Source organism: Cololabis saira, chromosome 12, assembly GCF_033807715.1.
Source record: "Cololabis saira isolate AMF1-May2022 chromosome 12, fColSai1.1, whole genome shotgun sequence".
NCBI lineage: Eukaryota > Metazoa > Chordata > Actinopteri > Beloniformes > Belonidae > Cololabis > Cololabis saira.
In genome coordinates, this window is record NC_084598.1 from 30,673,975 (window position 1) to 30,694,881 (window position 20,907).

The 20,907-nt window shown below is 37.9% G+C and overlaps 3 protein-coding genes across 5 annotated transcripts in view; 1 reads left to right on the forward strand and 2 right to left on the reverse strand.

Annotated features, from left to right (window-relative positions):
- Window positions 1-1,465: 1,465 nt before the first annotated feature.
- LOC133456529 (DELTA-stichotoxin-Hmg2b-like) lies at window positions 1,466-3,222 on the forward strand. The gene is made up of 3 exons (XM_061735025.1): window positions 1,466-1,613; window positions 2,193-2,303; window positions 2,691-3,222. Exons 2-3 carry the CDS (start codon window positions 2,236-2,238, stop codon window positions 3,112-3,114), a joined length of 492 nt encoding a protein of 163 aa, XP_061591009.1. The 5' UTR covers window positions 1,466-1,613; window positions 2,193-2,235; the 3' UTR covers window positions 3,115-3,222.
- Window positions 3,223-5,051: 1,829 nt separating this feature from the next.
- Window positions 5,052-15,732, reverse strand: LOC133457352 (protein-glutamine gamma-glutamyltransferase 2-like). The gene is made up of 15 exons (XM_061736533.1): window positions 15,599-15,732; window positions 13,326-13,508; window positions 12,960-13,193; window positions 12,682-12,800; window positions 12,359-12,487; window positions 11,137-11,308; window positions 10,630-10,762; window positions 10,369-10,472; window positions 9,829-9,917; window positions 9,488-9,641; window positions 8,019-8,107; window positions 7,498-7,681; window positions 7,241-7,401; window positions 5,453-5,589; window positions 5,052-5,252 (listed from the first exon to the last, which is right to left on the reverse strand). The coding sequence occupies exons 1-15, from the start codon at window positions 15,705-15,707 to the stop codon at window positions 5,105-5,107; spliced, it is 2,145 nt and encodes a 714-aa protein (XP_061592517.1). The 5' UTR covers window positions 15,708-15,732; the 3' UTR covers window positions 5,052-5,104.
- Window positions 15,733-18,320: 2,588 nt separating this feature from the next.
- The window catches only part of LOC133457353 (uncharacterized), a 28,836-nt gene continuing 26,249 nt past the window's right edge, over window positions 18,321-20,907 (reverse strand). The window contains exons 22-25 of one of the 3 annotated variants that reach the window (XM_061736534.1): window positions 20,550-20,810; window positions 20,158-20,390; window positions 19,782-19,840; window positions 18,321-19,473 (exon numbers count right to left, since the gene is read on the reverse strand). In XM_061736534.1, the coding sequence (XP_061592518.1) occupies window positions 19,802-19,840; window positions 20,158-20,390; window positions 20,550-20,810 (533 nt within the window). In that variant the 3' untranslated portion in view covers window positions 18,321-19,473; window positions 19,782-19,801. Of the gene's footprint in view, window positions 19,474-19,758; window positions 19,841-20,157; window positions 20,391-20,549; window positions 20,811-20,907 lie in introns of those variants that run through there. The other 2 variants (XM_061736535.1, XM_061736536.1) reach the window with 2 other exon arrangements.

The following is a 20,907-nucleotide window of genomic DNA, read 5'->3' on the forward strand; positions in this document are numbered from 1 at the left end:
GGAAAGATGAATAAATGATTCTTATTCCGTCTTAAGCTGACCGTTCTCCCATTCAAACAGTCCTCAAGACATACGGTTTTAAATAAAGTCCTTCGGTCAGTCATTAGAATAACAAAACTTAGGGGGCAGATAACATTTCTGTGGGATCCACCACTTGTAAGGTTAAATGGCATTGAAAAGGTGGATGAATTGGCACAAAGGACTCAAGATACAGGAGAAACAGAAATGCATGATAATTCTACAAATTTAGAGGAAAAATTAGTTGTTTCTTTTGGGAGAGAGCAAAACCAATTGTGGCCAGGAAGGAGGGTGAGAGAGAGAGAGATGAAAGGTAGGCCTCTTACGGTAGGTTAGACTCAATAAACAAGAAACACGGTCAGGGGTCATGAAAGGGGAGGTTGCTTTAACATGATTAAGGGGCATTGTGCACTGAATAAAACACAGAAAATAGTTTGGAAACACTTAGGTGGGATGTGTGAGGCATGTCAGACAGAGGAATCAGTAGAGCAGGTAAGGTGTGGACTGTGAGCCAAAATCTGATCCACAGTTGACAGCAGATGGTGGCAGTAATGCTCCATTAAACTACATGCCAACTACCAGAAATGACAAGAGCAACAAGAAGAAGAAACGGTGCTTGCCAGTGATTACTCCCTACACCTGTGTGACGTTAGCTGATCACCATTGTAAAACAAATACATTCTACCGTGAGGGGTTGCATTTGTGCTTTCCTTCATTGAAATGTCATGTCACTTGGGTTTTCTCCCTACTCCTGGTGTGTCTTATGTCCTCTAATACTGTCCTGCAGCCATTATTATCATATTGTAGTGAAGAAAACCAATAATTTGCATTAAGACAGACCTTGATAATAGATTAAAGCAAAATACCTAATATAAAACATAAAACTGAAAAAGCCATTAATTTCTTTTTTGAGTCAGTAAACAGCTGCCACTGTTAGGATTTCTAAGATTACTTGATTGATTTAGCTGTTCAAAAGGATTTGGTATTGATTTCATTCACTTAATTTATCTATGCCAAGTGCTGAGCAAGTTTTTGCAACTGCTTGACATCTGACTGACCATTCTGATTGTCAAAACAGACTATCCTTAAAGGTCCTCAATACAATACAGCTGCAATGGATCAGAAATGTTAAACTAATATGAGTCTTTTCTGTATGTGCTCACGCTGAGATGGCTGTTTCGTAACTTTAACCTGTAGAGATGGAAGACGAGTGTCTCCTAAGCCTTCTGAGAACTTAAAACCCATTCTAAAGAATTAAAACAAAATACTGCAACAAAGCCACATGCTGATTTAATTATTTTAGTCCAGTTTGGTCCCTGTGATAAGTGGCTGCAAATGCCAGGCAGCACAGAGGTGCAGGAAGCTGATACTGAGCATGTGATAAGGAAGGAGTCAGCTGGAGCCTAAAGGTCCTGATTACCTGAGTCAATAAAGTCTGGTGTGAAAGGGGCTTGTGTGCAATGTGACGTCCCTCTTGTAATCCTCTTCAAACTTTGAGCAACAGTTAGTCCATTCAAAGTTGTTAGTTGTGGCTTTCCTCACTTACTTTCTTTAAAAAACAAAACAAAAAAACAACCCTTGAATATCATACAAAGGTAAGTGCTCATGTGATCTTTAAAAGAGTTGTGGTTGCTTACATGACTCTTTGAGTGATAATATGTATGACTGCGTAAAACTCTTAGAAAGCCTATACTCTTGTTGTTTTATCAAAATTTACAGGACATGCATATATATTTTCTTGTCCACAAACAAAAAAAATACAGGAGTCTGACTCTATTAATGTCTGTAGACATCTCTATGTGATCTTTTTATGGAGACTACTATTCAAACAGTTTAATCTGTAGTTCTGGTGGAGGTCACATGAAATAGTCTTTTGCTTGTAGAGTAATTCTATTTCTGAACATTGGGTGGTTTTAATATTGCGGTTGGCTGATCATGGGATTTTGTACATCTGATGCCGACTATTAAAAATCTGGCCAATAATTGGCCAACCAAATTGTGAGACTAAAATTTTTATTAATGTATTTCTATAAAATATTGGTCTTTCTATGGGGTGGGAGCTAATCAAGCCGTTTCCCCAGTTGCTAGTCCAGAGTAACTGATAACAAAGTCTGATTACTTGATCAAAATTCTTCTTCTTCATATGTTAATCTGATCATGTTTTGTCTGTTAAGAGTTCACAGTAACTGTCCTGCCACCTCCCATCTTGTCATCACAATGCCTCATCGCCACTGCGCTGTGGAGATCCACAACAATTCAAACGGCTACACTCTGTCCAACCCAAGGTGATAAACTGCCTTTATTGTGTTTTTCTTTTGTCTTTGTAATAAGATAAATTTAAGCATAACTGAAACAGTTTTACAAGTTATAATGTTAAATTGTTGAAATATTTAACTTTTTTTTTAAGCATTTAAAAAAAAAAATTAAAACGGCTTTCTCCTGTTCATTTATTTTCAATATAACACTACAGATGGTTCAACAAACTTTAGCTCAAGAAAACACTGCTTAAAAACATTAGTTGTTTGGACATGTGGTCTGTCTTAACTACAAATTAAATCACTGCTGAAGTCTTTTGAAACTGTGTTTAGTCCTTGTGGTAGTTTTTCATCTGCTTGCATCACAACTTGCAACATTTACTTGACCCATTTCATCAGCTGCATCTCCGCCTACAGGGTGTTCACAGACAGTGGCCACTGCGAGGTCCCTTTGCCAGACATGGTCGGCCCCTGCTCGGTCGTGCGTGCGCTGTTCAACAAGACCACCGGCACCGCAACTGGCTCTGTCGGCGTCTTCACCTATGACCTTTTTAACGCCGACTTGAATGACTGCAGCCACATCGCCGCAGTCATGTTCTCCGTGCCTTACGACCGGATCCTGTACTGCAACTGGTGTGCAGTGGGGATCTTTAACAAAGGAACAAGCTGTGACTTCGATCTCTATAACCTTATGTATAATGGAAATGAAAAAAAGTTTGCCAGAGGAAAGGCTGACAAGGCCTGCGTTTCTTATGAGGGTGACTATGTCATCATTAGCGCCTCCATGTCAGATTCAGGTGAAGCAGTCCTGAGAGTTGACATCAGTGACACTGGACTGTAAGTTGCAATACTTTTATGTCAAACAAATGAAATGATCACAAAAAAGAAAATGCTGTCTCACATATGATTTTAAAAAAACTGTGATTCCTCAATAAAAATGGGTTTTTAAGTGCACTGCAAAACCAAGTTTTCTTTTTTTCCATATATTGAAATACAATAGTTTGGGGCCAGTAATCGACAAAATGACATTTCACAAGCAGGTTTTATTTGGGTGTTGCGCAAAGTTGATTATCTATCTATCTATTTTATCTATTAAGTGCATCCTCTTGTCTCTTTGTTCAGTTCAACTTTATTGTACCTGAAGGTAAATTTGCCTTGCAATAAGATGGTCTAACGAGTCCAGCAACAAGACACCATCAGTACATGCATACAACATGAACATAAACCATAATCGCAACATAAAAGGCAAAAAACGTATCTATTTATTTAGGACGGTTATAGTACTAGGTATAAAACTATGTTTAAAACATTTGGTTTTGCATTGTGGTACTCTATTTCTGCGTCCCCACTGAAGTAGCTGGAACTGGTCCTGTAGTGGATGAGAGATGTCTTTTAAAATAGATCCAGACAGCTTTTATATCTGTCTGGAAAACAGCATGTCCAAATTCATCTGCTGCTCTCTTGTTATCTTACTAGACCACTTCACTATCTGGTTCAGACTATTCTTATTTTTAAGAGACAGATTTCCAAACCAAGACACTATGTAAAAGGATGAAAACGATTCAATAAAAGCTCAATTTAAAAAAAAAAAAAAAAAAAAAAAAAAGTCAGTGTTTTGTGGATATAAAAAGATGAATGTTTACTCAGGGGGAAAAAGACGGTTACACTTTTTTTAAACTGCCTCACAATTTGCCTCATGACAGTTTACTGTCAATAACTGTACCAAGATATATTGTATTTGCATTCCACTATCCAAACTTTTATAGTTGTCATTTCTTGTGTTTTTTTTTTCTAAAATCAGCATGTCTTTAGTTTTAGAAATGTTCATCTGCAGGAAGGATACATCACACCACTGGACAAAGTCACGTACAATTTGACGGTGACAGGTTTCATTGTCATTCAGCAAAGTGACAACAGTCATGTGCATATTTTAAAATAAATCTTCTGCAACACATATTTGTGTAAAGGATGAAAAACGGACGTGACAAAACACATCCTTGTGGAGAACCAGTCGAGGAACACACTTGGTCAGACATTGTTATTCACCTCTAACAATGATGTTGATGCCGCTGTGGTTTACTCTCAATATTGTGTTGAAATCAAAAATGTTCTGACAGTATTGAACAGTTTCAAGCTAGCTTGCTTTACATTTTATTGATACACGTTCAGGTTGTAGCCTAAGCAGAGAGGCTCAGACCTCCTTCTCTGCAGTCGCCTCTGAAATACAGAGGGGTTCCCCAGGTGAGAGATATAATCTCTGCGTTATGTCCTGGGTTTACCTCACAGCATTTTACTAGCTGGACATGCCCAAAACGTTCAAGAAGCATCCTTACTAAATGCCCAAACCTGCAGGAAATCACCTTATGTGGCAAAATTCACTTTCAGTCTGTAGGTTTGCAACACTCACAAAACAACAAACGCTGGGCTTAAAAAAAGAGAAAAGGTTAACATTTTATTTTATACAATTTAAACATTTACTGTATTTTCCTCATACAAAATAGGGAGGCATTAAAAACATGATTTTAGAGGGACAACAATGTCCACTTGTTTATAATCACAATTCTGTAGTCTATACAGATTTCAACAAAACTTTAATCAATCATTTACTGTATATTTAAGAACCGTTTCAGAGCGTCTTTCGTTTGGAGCAACAGTATTTGCTTTGTTGTAGCTAACTACTGTACATTGACATAGCACACAAGTGGGTTTTTAAACAAAATTACCCAAAGGTTGTAATTCCACGTACCTGGGGCAGTTTAGATCATTAAATTGTTAGTCATCTACGCTGCTCAAAGCAAAATGTTGTTAGTGTTATTACCGTCTTTGTTGGATCATTGTTTCACGATAAAGTCCATGAAGCTCTTGATGTTGTTGAGTTTGTCACTATCAAAGTTCACAAAGAGAGCACCAGGGCCAGCAGTGGTAGGTATGAATGTGATGCTCGCCTTGACTTCTTCTTTGGCGCCCACAGTTCCAACTCTGCAAGAATCACGCAGATGTTAAAGCGAGCAGCATCATATCAAATCTGACTATTCATACGTGGTCTGGATGCTACATCGAATTTAATTACTCTACTGATGGCACCCTGTACATCAAACTCCTGAAAAAATGCAACGCGAATCCATCAACAGAAACCATTAAATTGAAAAAACCTTCCCATAACAAGTGAAATAACGTACTTTTCTGTTATGGGTTTGCCATCTGTGACGTCAGTAACCTCTATGGTGAAGCTGCAGTCCTGCAGCGGTTCTGGTAAGGAGTTTAGCATGGTCAGCTCTACTGTCATGGGCTGGTTAACTGCTGCTTCCCCCTCCAGCTGCAGAGAATAGACTTTATGTAAGAGATGATACAGTAATACAACGCCACAGTGTCCTTGAAATAAAGAAAAAAACATTCAGATTCATATTTCAGGCTTCACTCCTGACATTGGAGAAGCAGAGTCAAAGAAAAGCAGTCTGAAACTTTATAAACGCTTCTTTCACTTGTTTAAATATTTTCAGTTGTTTGTATTCTTGGAAGTGGAAGAGCATACAGTAAATGACAAGATTTATGTTATAAGGCTCACAGATAAATGCTTTAAGGAAATAAATTGTCTGAAGGATGTGAAAGAGGCATTTGCACCTGCAGTCTTCGGTTCACACTGCTGGCCTAAATCCCATTAAGTTTTTATTCATTTATTTTTTATTTCACAGAAACTATCAGATCTAATATATCTCATATCAATCTTTCTGATAGAGTATTTACATTATACATTCCTATTGAACAGATCTGACTTGTGAGTCCCGATCTTCGCTAATCTATACAGTTACCAGGGTAAACTATGAAAACATCTACGAATTATATATATCAAAAGATTTGAAAGTGAAAACCATAATTTACTTTCACAGATTCACCAAGCCTTTTACATTAGTCTATATTTATATTCCAAAATAAGTTGCCACCTCTGCAAATGAAGTTTATCCAATTTAAACCTATTTAAGTTGAATATAACGTTTTTTTTCCCCCCAACAAATTTGCATTATCTGAATTGTTGAACCTGGAGTGACTGAAATCAGAACTGGCTTAGAATGCATTATGTTGAATTTGGATGAACAATAATTGGACTGTTGTATATTTGTTTTCTTCCTGTGTTTCTTTGAGATGACATCTGTTGTGAACTGGTCGGGTGCAGATGAATTGAACTGATCTGAATATGATTTGTATGCTGAAAACCTTTGATTTCCTCACATTTTAATTATACATAAACACGGATATTTGTGTCTATACACATTTTAACATCCCATTTGACTTTTTCTTCACCAAAACTACAAAACAGTAGTTCTAAATTGAATGATTTGTGCTTTCATTCATTTTCATTTTTTCTTTTTTAAATTGATATTATTTTATTCATGTGATTCAAAGGGGAAGCTGAAGTGGGACATTATATTATTTGTAGAATGTATGATATGGCACAACATTTTTAAAGTGCATTAAAGCATGTTTACAGTGCTTTATGAATAAAGTTGGCTGGGTATGGTGCAAGTGACTGAATATAATGCACTGGATCATTATTGATTATGGGAGAATGGCTTGAGCTGAAACATGAACTTGAAGCTGAAATCCCCTTTGACCTCCAAACAGCTTTAGTAAATCTTTAAACTAAGCTATCAAATGTATGTATATGTATATATATTAAATATAGCAATAATACACATATATATGCCTTTGGTTTTTACCTGCATGGTATCAATCATTAATATGTGTGTAGAGTCTAGACAAGGTAAAAAAAAAAACAACTAAGCTATCAAAATCAGTTAGAATAGATAATAGATAATAGAGAATCAGATAGAATATTTGGAAAAAATATCAATGAATAAATGCTAATCTTACGTTAGGGAATTCCTGCTTGTCAAAGTCATTTTTTTCCCCTCTTGGCATAAAAGAGAATTTATTCATTATGGATTGTAATATATCTTGATCATTCTTACCTTGATCTCTATATCCGGTTCGTCTAACACAATAGTCTTCTCGACTTTACAGTACTCTATGGTCTGCTTGTCGATGGAAATGGCTGACAGCTGAATAAGTCCGTCAGAGGTGATAACTGGTCCATAACTGTCATAGTCTAATTGAAGGGAAAGACGCCTTTCTGGAAAACACACACAAATACAGAATATACATGTATGGAGATATGCTCTTGATTCAAAGCAGAGAGATAAAAGTTCACATTAAACTCAGTTCAAACCTTCTCCAGATGGCACCTCCACCCTGTCTGATGAAAATCCACATCTGTCTCCTAGTTTTCCGTTGTAGCCCACCGCTGTGGCAAAGAAGAGAAAGGTGCAGGATCTCACGTCCATGCAGTTGTTGGTGAGGACAGCGAACACCTCGAAGGTTGAACCCACGATCATGTTTTCAGCCAGTTTGATCTGAAATGAGAATTCAAAGATGATTTTGTTTTGTTTAATTCTTCAAGCATCGAAACGGTAAGAAAAATCTAAATAATAAACTTAAAACATTTGATAAAACAAGACAAATATAAACAGTTTACTCTTAAATATGTTTGAGCATTCAATTCTGAAAAAAGCTTTTTAATATGAGGAAAGAATATGCATGAGGAATCAAAGCTTATGATTTAATCATCGTCATTAAAGTGCTTACAGTTTGCTGTAAGCATCCTGTGAACCAAGTCTCACAAATATTACAATATGTAATTTGCTCTGCTCCATGTGTATGAATGAACATTAAAAAACAAAAAAAACAAACCTTGAGATGAAGCCCTGGCTTTTCCCCTCTTTTCTCTAGTTTGTTGTGGTGCTTGGCTTTCTCATACACCCGTCTCTCCTCCTCAGACCCTAAAAAGTAATAAAAAACCTAAAAAACCTAAAAAAAAACCCTGAAGCTTGATTTATTTAAATTTTTTCAATTTACACTATTCCAGACAAAAAGGAATGCATATTTTCAAACTGAATTAGTGTTGGAATAATTATGTATATAAATATAGATACATGTTGAAGTTATCATGTTTCATGATAATGCCATAACTTTTTTAATCTTATGCTTATTGCTTTATACGTGTTAACTGAAGCTGCTGAGAAACAGAAGCTGCAAGTTTCACATCACCGCAGAGGAATGTAGGAGTAGCGCACATCCTCTTACCAAGCATTAGTGTGTGTGTGTGTGTGTGTGTGTGTGTGTGAAAGCGTTCTTTCAAGCAGGGAAGCAACAGCCAGCGGAAGGGGAGGCCTGACTGCATCTTGAACTGAAGATATTAACTGACTGCTAGTATTCTTCTATTGTGAACTAATAATTTCCCACTTTGCATGAGCAGCCTTAACTTTATGCTTTATGCTGTAACCAGGGCGTTCCCAAATTAATAAAAAGAGGAGAGGAGGCAGAGACGTTTGGAGGATTGTGACTGTACGTTCTCTGACCTTTCTCCTCGCAAGTTTTTTTAACCTGAACTGATGTCTCTGTCTTTTGTTAATATCCAGCAGATTTTACCAAGTTGCTGAGGGTGTCAGTCTGGACCTGACAATTAGTTGATTGTATGTCCTCTTTATCTCTGCAGCGTGCAAAACTGTCCACCCATTCACTTCAGATTATCTCTTGTGAAATGGGTCAGCTACTGTACGTCTGCTATTTACAGGCATTTTCACTATTATGGAACGAACTGAACCAACTGTAACAGGTTTGAAGTCAAAGGAGAGGCTTTATGCAATGGCTCATACGGAAGTGTCCAAGAGCTACTGTTTAAAAGAACCGAGATAGATGAGAATTGCTCTTAACACCTGGTATAAAAAAGTATTTTTGCAAAATAGTCATTCACCAGCTTTCCTGTCTCCCTGCATGCCCTTTTTAACATTGTTTTTTTTTTTTTTTTACTTAGTCTGGTGGTTCCTCTGCCTAGATCACACATTTTGTTTTTCTGACTGGTTGTATGCTATATGGTGTCCAGCGGTAGCTTCTTCTGCCCCTGGAAATCAAAGTGAAATCCAGAGACACCAGACTACTTCTTTTTACTGAAGAGGAAAAGCAATATGAGGACATGTATGTAACATAGATGTTACCATTAGACGGAAAATAATCATATGCAGGTCCAGAGTACAAATATGTCAAAGCTAATTGAAAGAGTAATGACAATGACATTTTAATAAAAATATTGAGCCAATTGGCATTAAAATAGCCTAATAGCTTCTGGTTTGGAGTTAGGCAAGTGTATGTACATGCAGTACCTTCTCGATACTTGTACTGGTGTGTGATGTCATGTCTTTCATTTAAGCCAACAGCTTTGGTGCTGATAAAACATCCAACAGATTTAGTTGATCCATCAAACTGCACAAACTCTCCGTTCGACAGACGCACCAACTCCGCGACATCTGCATTAACCTGAATCACATACAAATACTTTAATATTAAACAGGCAATAAAGAGTAGAAAAACAACTACTTGGTTTTAAACCACACAAGATATTAATCACACTAGTATTGCTTTTATGCCAATAACTACAATCATTGACTTGGATTGTGAATGAAACTAATTAGTCAGTACACTTGCAGAAAACATCTGTGCTTACCTCAGCAAAAATGAAAGGTGCGTCATATTTCAGGGTCAACTCTCCTTCCCTGATGGCCTTCACTGAGGCTGGACCACAGCAGAAAACACCTAACAGCATCACACATCCAGACAGGGATTCAATCAAAAAAGTGACAGCATACAATGCCAAAATGAGAGGCAGTAGCATAAATGATGCTCTAAACTGTGAAACGTCATATTGACATTTCTCACCACAATACACCAGTTTAAACCTCAAAAAAGTGATTTCCAAGAAATTAAAAAGCTTTGTATCAGAGAAATTTGAGTACTATTTTAGACTAGTTTGCTAGTTTTAAGAATTATAGTCATGAAATGATGTATTTTTTGCCCTGAAGAGGTCAAATTAATGTGTCAGGTGTTGTAAAAATAATCATATCAATGAAAACAGAACAACAAACTCATACATGTTGTCACTACTGCAGTCGAATACTGTTCATGGAGCACATTGCGACCCATCTTTGGAATACTATCTGGGTGACTGGCTTTTTTCCCCTGATTGTGTCCTCGTTTTCTGTATTACCGTCACTTGTCTCTTGTGGGGTTGGGTCACTGGTCTGCCATCCATCATATTCGTCCCCCAAGTCTGGACGAGTCATCCAGCTATCCACCCAAACATGGAAGTTCCTGGAAAAGGAAAAGTACGAGGGCTGCAGCATGCTTATTTTAACCTATTGTGTATGAATAATAGTAAATATGTATAACAGGAAGAACTGACAGACTGATTAATGTGTACAATGTTGCTTGTGTGGTGCCATTGTGATCATCTTGATTGAATACTCACCATACTGAATCCCCGCTATGTAACCTCTCACCATTTTCATCATACAGCTTCTCTATCACCAGGTTGGCGTCAGTATCATGTGCTGATCCAAAGTTAGTAACCACTCGACACGGGATGCCCAGAGCACGGGACACTGAAGGAGGAGGAGAAAAGACACTGAACATCACACCATCACACTGAAGCACATACTTGAGATAATGTCTGTCATCAGAAAATAAACAATGACGATATTATATTATATGCTAAACAGAGCTGTGAGATAAGAGCCTAAATTCAGGTTTTTGATTAAATGTGGCTATTGTTGACAGTGTAGATGGTATTAAGGATGTTACTCTTGGCAAAGTTTTACGAGTCTAATATAAGAGCTAATACAAGTACTGTTATTGTTTCTGTGGTTGCTTTTGATGGATACATCAAATAAAGATATATGAAAACTACATGAATGTCTGAATCCACAGAAAATCAGTTCTAATGCAGTTATGCAGAACACGAATGCTGTGGTCCAACCTGTGCATGCAACTGCAGCAAAAACCCAACACTGTCCGTAGCGGACCGGACCACTTTCGGCCCACTGCCGCAGGATGTTCGCACTGCCGAGCCACGTTCCAGGATGAGCCCCATCCGAAAAATCACCACTCCAGTTTCCAACCAACACACCTCGGTCATTGCAGTCATTGATCTGTGGACATAAACAAATGAATAAGGAGGAGACCATCAATAAAACAAGAGGACAAAAACAAAACAACACAACAAAAAAATAAGCTTTGGGTGTCTGAGAGTGACAACTTAATCATATCTTACTGCCTCAGCTGCATTAATTCCTTTGCACGTTTAAATTGTTTAAATGTTTTAGGGCCTTTGTCATTTTATTGGATATGGCTTAAAAATTTGAGCCTAATGATTTTGCGCCAGAAGCCATGTCTGCTCAGATGAAACTTAGTGCTGTGTTTTTATGTTTCTTTTTTTAAGAGAGAAGACATTTTTCTCCAAACAACTTTTGAAAACAAGCCTTACTTATCAATAACTTAACATTTAGCTTGAGTTTTCTTTCTTTCTTTTTTTTTCTGAAATTTCTCTGAGCATATCATCTGATTGGGGGGGATTTTGTTTTCACTCCTGGGGAGATCAACAGCTATATTAAATGTTTTCCTCTTTTGAATATTCTTTATTTCAGCATATATTCATTTTTGAATGGTTTATAACATTTTTGGAAATAACTTTTGAACCCTTCGGCATTGATTGGCGGCAACAATTGGTCCTCTACAGTCCCTGATGCGAGTCCTCGATGGCACTGAGATCCTTGGACAGGAACCTCCGGTTTCCACCTCACATATTAAACTGAAGAGGATCAAGGCTGCATCGGCAGATTTTCATCTATTTATTAGTATCTTTGAATGCCTGAAGTCTTTCATATAAGCAATGTTTCTTCTAAATATTTTTAATTCTTTTTCTTTTTCTTGGCCTGAATGTGTCTGTCTCTATATGTGGCCCTGTGATAGACTAGCGACCTGTCCAGGTGAACCCTGCCTCTCGCCTGTTAGGGCTGGGAAAAGCTCCAGCAGACCCCTGTGATCCTGTCCAGGATAAAATGAGCAAAGAAAATGGATGGATGGATGGATGGATGGATGGATGACTTGAATGCATTTTAACATTACGGAGGAGCTGTGTATTGCATCATTAAAAGCGTTCTAATTACACCTTACCATTGCATTTCATCAGTTATCATTACCATAGCACTCAGCACCCTGGTCACGTAGATGGGATTTCTCCTGCCAGAGACATCCGCATCAGCATCAGACACAAATTTGGGGTTGTCATCCAGAATTTTGAAACAGATATCCAGTATTCCTGAACTAAACTGCAAATAAAAAGAAGAGTGGGCAGGAGATCACTAGAGTACAAGGGAAAACGTATAGTACATTTAAATCTAAATATTTAAAAAATAATAATATTTGAATAAAGTTACATGTGATTAAAGGGAACTCGAGGTTTGAAATCCAACAATTTAATTAATCTGTGAAAATGTATGTATAGGTAAAAGCTTGTGTTAACCTGTCCAAAGTTCCAGGGTTTCCCTTTGATTCGTTTAGATGATCCTTTGTAGATCTGACCCTGTTGTGCTAGAACGTATTCCTGTCTCTTTTCCTTGCTCCTCATGTAAACAGCATCCTCTGTTAGTCAGCAGAGACAAAACACCAAAATTAGACAAATTGTTGGAATGGGAACACAAATGGATCGCAGCACATTCAAGAAGAGTGACATTTTTAACATAAGAAAAACAAATTAATAAAAAAAAATGTTGGCTCTAAATCAATTGGAGAAAAACTTACTGGAGCACCAAGCATTGAAAAGCAGGATGAACTGCCCTAAACTGGTCTTTTGTCCCTGCTGGTCCAAAGTCAGAGAATATACCCCAATGGGGGCATTAGGAGAGGAACTGATGGACACGGTAATTGTGTGTCCAGGGAAAACATTAGTGACAGAAGCGCTCCACTCAGTGTCCACTGTGGAGCTTTGAGGACTAAAGGAAACCTTTGTGTCAGATTCCTTTCTGGGTAATGGACCTGGAGAGACACAGATGGGCACCAATAGTAAATATAGATTCAGATGAATGACTTCAGATGAATTTATAATTGCATGCATCAAACTGTTGATTCGCACAACCTGCACCCAAAAATGTTTGTCTTGAGGAGTACCCGTTTCAACGATGAATGTGAAGCTGCTTTCATCCACTTTGTCACTGCTGCCAGATGACAGGTGTAAGATAATCTCAAAGGGCTGTCCCCTCCTGACAATCAGACGTTCCTCTCCATATAGCTCTGTGTGATGGCTGTTGCTGTTGCTGTTAAAGTTCAGATCACAGCGCTCAATGTCCAAAACTGCATATGGAGAGAAAGAAAAGAAAGGCAAGGCAAGTTTATGCGGATAGCACATTTCAGCACTAAAGGCAATTGAAGGTACTTTACATAATGAATTATGTTTTATAGTGCAGTGACATAATCGAGAAAAGTTAGACTTAAACTGGAATTACATTGTAGTACTGAAATTAACATTGCTTAAATATAAATTCAGAAGGGTCTAACTAATTCAGTTTTTTCCAATTCTGTGGAGCATAAAATCTGAAAGCTGCTTCTCCATGTTTGGTTCTGGTTCTGGGGACACAGAGCAGACCTGGACCAGAAGACCTGAGAGGTCTGGATGGTTGATATGGCAAGAACAAGTCTCTCATGTATTTTGGTCCTAAACCATTAAGTTATTTATAAACTAGCAGATGTACTTTAATACCTATTCTCTGAGGTACAGAGCCAGCCAGTGTAAAGATCTCAGAACTGGAGTAATGTGGTCACCTTTTTAGTTTTAATGAGAACTCGAGCAGCAGGATTAGCTGGATTAGTTGTAGCTGTCTCTGGATTAGCTGTAGCTGTCTCATTGACTTTTTAGGCAGACTCACCTGGTGAGATTGTAATGTAAAGTTGTGTGCCATATGTGCAGTTATGGCAACTTATATTGTTGTTTATTATTATCTGAGCTAGTAGATGTTAAATAGAAGGAGTCTGAGGAAAGAACCTTGGGGAACTCCACATGTATTTTTTGTTGATTCTGATGTAGTTACCTATTGACACAAAGCAGTCCCTGTCCTTTCAGTAAGACTCAAACCAGTCAAGTATTGTGCCAAAAAGTCACACCCAATTTTCTAGTTGCTCTAGTAATATACTATGGTCAATGGTGTCAAATGCCGCGCAGAGGTCTAATAATACCACCACTGTGGTTCTTCCACAGTCTGTATTTATGTGAATGTCATTGAACACCTTGACAAAGGCAGTCTCAGTGCTGTGGTGAGCACGAAAGGCGGACAGGAAGATGTCAAAGGGGTTGGTCAGAGCTAAGAAAGTATCTAACTGAGATTTGAGATGGGCAATTTGTCCAACTTTTCTTTTTCAACAGTGGTTTGATGACTGCCGTCTCCAAGGTCTGGGGGAAGACGTCTAAAAAAAGGGGATGAGTTTACTATTTGAATCAGCTCAGATGCCATGACATGTAAAACTTTCTTGAAGAAAGCTGTGGGTAAAATATCCAAACAACAGGAGGATTAGTTTAGGATTTTTGGAGTTGAATTGGTAAAATTGTGTCATTTTGTCCAATTTGGTTTTGATTGAAGACAGCACCGTTACCGGACTTGATATTGATGCACTGACTGATTTTCTAATCTTCTGGATTGTCTCAGCAAAAAAGTTGGCAAATTCATTGCAGGCCGTTGTAGAGTGGAGCTCAGATGCTACTGACACTGACGCAAACAAGGCACAACTGTTATTGATGTTTTTGTTGATAATTTCAGAAAAGAAGGATTCCCTTGCATTCCTCAGTTTTGAATTATATCTGTGAATTCTCTCTTTATAGATATCATAGTGAATGTGGAATCCAGTCTCTTGCCACCTCCGTTTGGCTTTTTCAGACTTCCTTTTTTTACTTCAGCATTTCCCCACAGAGATTTCTTCTTATCAGAGACAACCTTCACCTTAGTGGGAGCAATGGAATAAATTATATCTGAAATTTTTGAGTGGAAATTCTCTAGAACTTAAGTTACTGGACAGAGTAGAGGTTAAAGGTTTTAGTTGAGTTGTCCTTAAAAAAGCTTTTTTTATGACATAAGCAAAAGACATAAGCAAAAAAGTGGGCATCATAGCTTGACAACTTCATTAAAAATCAATGACCTCAGTTTTTGCATGGTTGAGATAGCAGAAATCAGCCGGAAGACATTCTTCAGTGGACAGTGTTATAAATGTGCAAGATCAGAGATATCTAATGTCATCCACCTTCCTGCTCACCTTTCTCTTGACTCTAAGTCAGATATTTCAAAAAAGTTTGTGTTTGCAGGAAACTATCATTTTCAGTTGAACAAAGTATAGTGCACATACAAAACATAACTGCCAGTACCACAATATGAGAATGAACTTTTCTTCTTTCTTACCTTGACTCATTTCTGCAGTGAAGGTCTTGTCCCTCGTTCCGCGTGTGCAGGCTGCGCTTGCTGCCAAAGACCCGGCAGTGTAACAGCTAGTGAGGGATATTTGTAGCATGTGAAACCTGACCGGGACCCCCACACTCCCCCCGTCTAGTCCCCACATCAGTAATTCTGTTTTTAGTCATGGAAAGCAGACAGACTTACAACACTCCTTCCTTTTTATCCATCAGTTTGGATGTGGCAACTAAAGATGCAAAAAAAAAAAAGTTCTGCTGAATACAAACACTGTCAGCTCAAAAAAACAAGTAAACTGGCTGACGTTGCGACAATTGCTGGTTGAAAAATGGGATGCCATCCCACAGCAATGTGTGACCAGGATGGCTTATCCCACAAATCTATCTATCTATCTATCTATCTATCTATCTATCTATCTATCTATCTATCTATCTATCTATCTATCTATCTATCTATCTATCTATCTATCTATCTATCTATCTATCTATCTATCTATCTATCTATCTATCTATGTATGCTGTTTTGATAGTGAAATCAGGCAACATTACAAAGAAAGAAAACAAATGCCTGATTTTATTGTTTTCCTGATTTACAGGGCCTTGCAAAAGTATTTGGCCACATTTCAGGCTTCAAACATAAAGATATAAAACTGTATTTTTTTGTGAAGAATCAACAACAAGTGGGACACAATCATGAAGTGGAATGAAATGTATCGGATATTACAAACTTTTTTAACAAATAAAAAACTGAAAAAGTGGGCGTGCAAAATTTTTCACCCCCTTTACTTTCAGTGCAGCAAACTCTGTCCAGAAGTTCAGTGAGGATCTCTGAATGATCCAGTGTTGACCTAAATGACTAATGATGATAAATGGAATCCACCTGTGTGTAATCACGTCTCCGTATAAATGCACCTGCACTGTGATCGTCTCAGAGGTCCGTTTAAAGTGCAGGGAGCATCATGAAGAACAAGGAACACACCAGGCAGGTCCGAGATACTGTTGTGGAGAAGTTTAAAGCTGGATTTGGATACAAAAAGATTTCCCAAGCTTTAAACATCCCAAGGAGCACTGTGCAAGCGATAATGTTGAAATGGAAGGAGTATCAGACCACTGCAAATCTACCAAGACCTGGCCGTCCCGAGTCTTCACTTTCAGCTCATACAAGGAGAAGACTGATCAGAGATGCAGCCAAGAGGCCCATGATCACTCTGGATGAACTGCAGAGGTCAGAGGTCACCTACAGCTGAGGTGGGAGACTCTGTCCATACGACAACAATCAGTCGTATACTGCACAATTCTGGCCTTTATGGAAGAGTGGCAAGAACAAAGCCATTTCTTAAAGATATCCATATAAAGTGTCGTTTAAAGTTTGCCACAAGCCACCTGGGAGACACACCAAACATGTGGAAGAAGGTGCTCTGGTCAGATGAGACCAAAATCGAACTTTTTGGCAACAATGCAAGACGTTATGTTTGGCGTAAAAGCAACACAGCTCATCCCCCTCAACACACCATCCCCACTGTCAAACATGGTGGTGGCAGCATCATCGTTTGGGGCTGCTTTTCTTCAGCAGGGACAGGGAAGATGGTTAACATTGATGGGAAGATGGATGGAGCCAAATACAGGACCACTCTGGAAGAAAACCTGATGGAGTCTACAAAAGACCTGAGACTGGGACGGAGATTTGTCTTCCAACAAGACAATGATCCAAAACATAAAGCAAAATCTACAATGGAATGGTTCACAAAAAAATATATCCAGGTGTTAGAATGGCCAAGTCAAAGTCCAAACCTGAATCCAATCGAGAACTTGTGGAAAGAACTGAAAACTGCTGTTCATAAACGCTCTCCATCCAACCTCACTGAGCTCGAGCTGTTTTGCAAGGAGGAATGGGCAAAAAATTCAGTCTCTCGATGTGCAAAACTGATGGAGACAAACCCCAAGTGACTTACAGCTGTAATCGCAGCAAAAGGTGGCGCTACAAAGTATTAATTTAAGGGGGCTGAATAATTTTGCACGCCCAATTTTTCATTTTTTTTTATTTGTTAAAAAAGTTTGAAATATCCAATACATTTCGTTCCACTTCATGATTGTGTCCCACTTGTTGTTGATTCTTCACAAAAGATTACAGTTTTATATCTTTGTTTGAAGCCTGAAATGTGGCAAAAGGTCACAAAGTTCAAGGGGGCCAAATACGTTCGCAAGGCACTGTATATTGAGCTTTCAGGTTTTTTTTTTTTTTTTAAGTCAATTCCATGACTCGAAAAGCACCCGAAGTGCTGACAAGGACTCTTTTGCAATACGTGTCAGAAGCTATACGTCTGAGAAATGTTTGTGTAATATGGAAGTGAACTACCACCAGTCTGGTGTTACATCCTCATTTCCATCAACAATCAACACCTCTGAGTGAAGTGGGAAGAAGTCATGAACCCAAAACCAAAACATCTGGACAGACCCAAGTCATTCTATGTAAGTGATAATGCAGATTGGGTCCCTAAAGTTAAACCAAGACAATTTGAACTTTTCATGTGTAGAGCAAAGTGTGTTTCTGCTACATTGTGAAAAGTTTGTACAATTTTATTATTGATATTGCACAAGTGTCAATAAACACAAAATGAGGGGCCATGGCCTCCCCATTTAACTCTTGGCTATGTCATAAATATACAAGTATCGATCCAGTTGTAGCAAGAAGTTGGTGTACAAGAGACTGAGGATTGATTTAACAACATAATTTTTCTTTAATAAAAGACAAAAGCAAGGAAACAATAAAGACATGGATAGAAAATAGCAAACACAATGATTGGCTTTAAAGTCAGTGACTTTAAAATAAAACATCAAAGAGAATATAATGGCCCTGGATGCCATTATCCGTATAATTTCCATTTTGAAGAGAAAATCAAATCAAATCACAAAGCTTATACAAAGTGGCACTTTACTGTAAGTTACCTTCAAGAAAATACAAAAAAACATTCAAATAATCTGGAAAATACATTTTTCCAAATGTCATCTCCATAAATGTGAAGCTGGTACCTTGATCAGTAGACGTGGACCCTTAATGACAGTAAGTGGTTTTCACCCTCAATCCTGTATAAGGTTATACACTGTACTTTGTGTTGCATCTTCTCAAATATTGATTACAGATTGTAGCAAACTCTATGAATAGACCTTTAATCATATAAACAGCAGCATAAGAATGAATGAAACACACAGGTTGTTTGTCCCTTCAAATAAATCAACAACAGTGTCACAACTATACAGAGTAAAAAAGATTAAAAATAAAATGTATAAGCAGAACAGTAGAAAAAATTAAAAACAAAACATAACGGTGTATGAAAAGAAGTCATGTTTATAAACTGTATATTATAAACAATATATTAGATAATTTTACTATTCTGTCTGAATATAATCCGGGCGACTCGGTTCATGGCCAGCCATCAGGTCTTCAAGTCTTCATTGTCCTGAGCTCTTGGCCAGTTTACAGCTCCTTACATGAACTGTCTTGAACACCATTACTTTTATACTCAGTGTAGTTGCACTTCTTTAAGGGATGCTTGGACTAATAAAAAAGGAGCACAAAACACTCTGGACTGAAAGAGAAGCTGGTCCTGGTGATTGTTGTCATGACAGGATAAATAAAAGCTTTTCCTGTTTGATCCCTTCAAATTAAAGCTGCACAAGATGTACAAGAAAACTAGAAAATCCCAAAACTTAAATGTAAAATAACTCACAAAAGCAGTACAGATGACATTATTAGTAATGAAAAAAAAAATAAAAGTGATGGCTGTCCGAAGTCCAGAGAAAAACATTTTCATCCAGGTAATCCTTTCGTCGGTGCGGTGACTGCAGCTAAACTTGTTGACTGTTCATCTGCAACAAAATTTAAAGCAAAAATTACTCTTTCATTATGCTAAAATAAAAATAGCAGGAATAGCATCAAAAAGCAGAATCCAAATAAATGTTAGAAAGAAGCATAGTTGAAAATAAACATTTACTGTATATTTAAATGTAATGCTTAATAAAAGAATAGCTTCAAAACCAAAACAAGCAACTTCTCTTGGCTTTTCCCTTTTGTATGGATCGCCACATTAGATCATGATGTTCCCCTTGATTTGGCATCGGTCTTTAATTTCAGAAATATGTACACTTACTTACATAGAAATATGTAGGTCGTTTACCTTCTGCTGAAGATCCAGTGTTAGACTTCTGTAGATTTCCCTATTATTATTTCATTGACCTGTAATACAAAGACATGATTATTTTAATGTATACATTTTATAAGTTTATCATCTGGTTTTATAAATATATAGGGTAATTTATCTAATTCAATTAAATTCATATTTTCAAAATAATGTATTAATCCTCGAAAGGAAATTAACTATTTAATGTCCCTTGTTGGAATGTAGATGAGACACATAAATTACACAAATCAGACAGGGAAGAAAGGTACACAATCTTGGAGGATCTGATTTAAACAATATAAAAAAATACAACAATAACATGGTCTCAGCAAAATTATGACATCCTCAAAAAGCAGATATGTGCTCTTATAACCTGAGATTTAGCCAGATGTGGTGGTTTCAGGGGGACGCCTGGCTTTTTTCCTGTTCCTGCTGGGGAGCCATTTTTCCTCTCGCTTGGGGTCCTGCAAAGTGGTGATTCTTTCTCTGAACTCTGGGATACAACAGACGAGTCGTCCACCACCTCTCCACCGATGGCCGACAGGCAGCTGCGGTCTGAGATGGTGAAGGGATTCACGCTTTCCCCAGAAGACTCACTGCTATCCACTTTAGTACAAACATAACAGGTTCAATTCATTTCATATTCATTCATATTAAAGTTGATATAAGTTGAATTTTCATTCATGATATCAATTTAATACGTTTTTTTCAGTGTCAAGGTCATCATTTGGTAAAAAACTACCCCAAACCCCAAAATGCACTCACTCAGAGGACAGCGGGTTTTCCAGTGTTCATAGCGACGACAATTGTGCTGCTGAAGATGATGATCGTTGATTTCATTGTCAATTACAGCTGGGTTGGTGTCAACTGTCTGTGGTGGGTTCCCATGGTAACCGGCAGGAGGCAGCGAGCCAAGGCCAGAAGAGGACGACGACTGGCTGAGGGTGGTGGAGGCCGTGCTGCCGGAGCCGATGGACTGCGGTCGGGGATGCTCTAAACCCCTGTGTGAACAACACGCCACAGGGACTGACGACACACATAGATAGACGTCATCAACCACACTGAAATGAGCTGCTTTAGTGAGAAATGAGGACTGTTGTAGTTCCCTTGTTATGTTAAAATT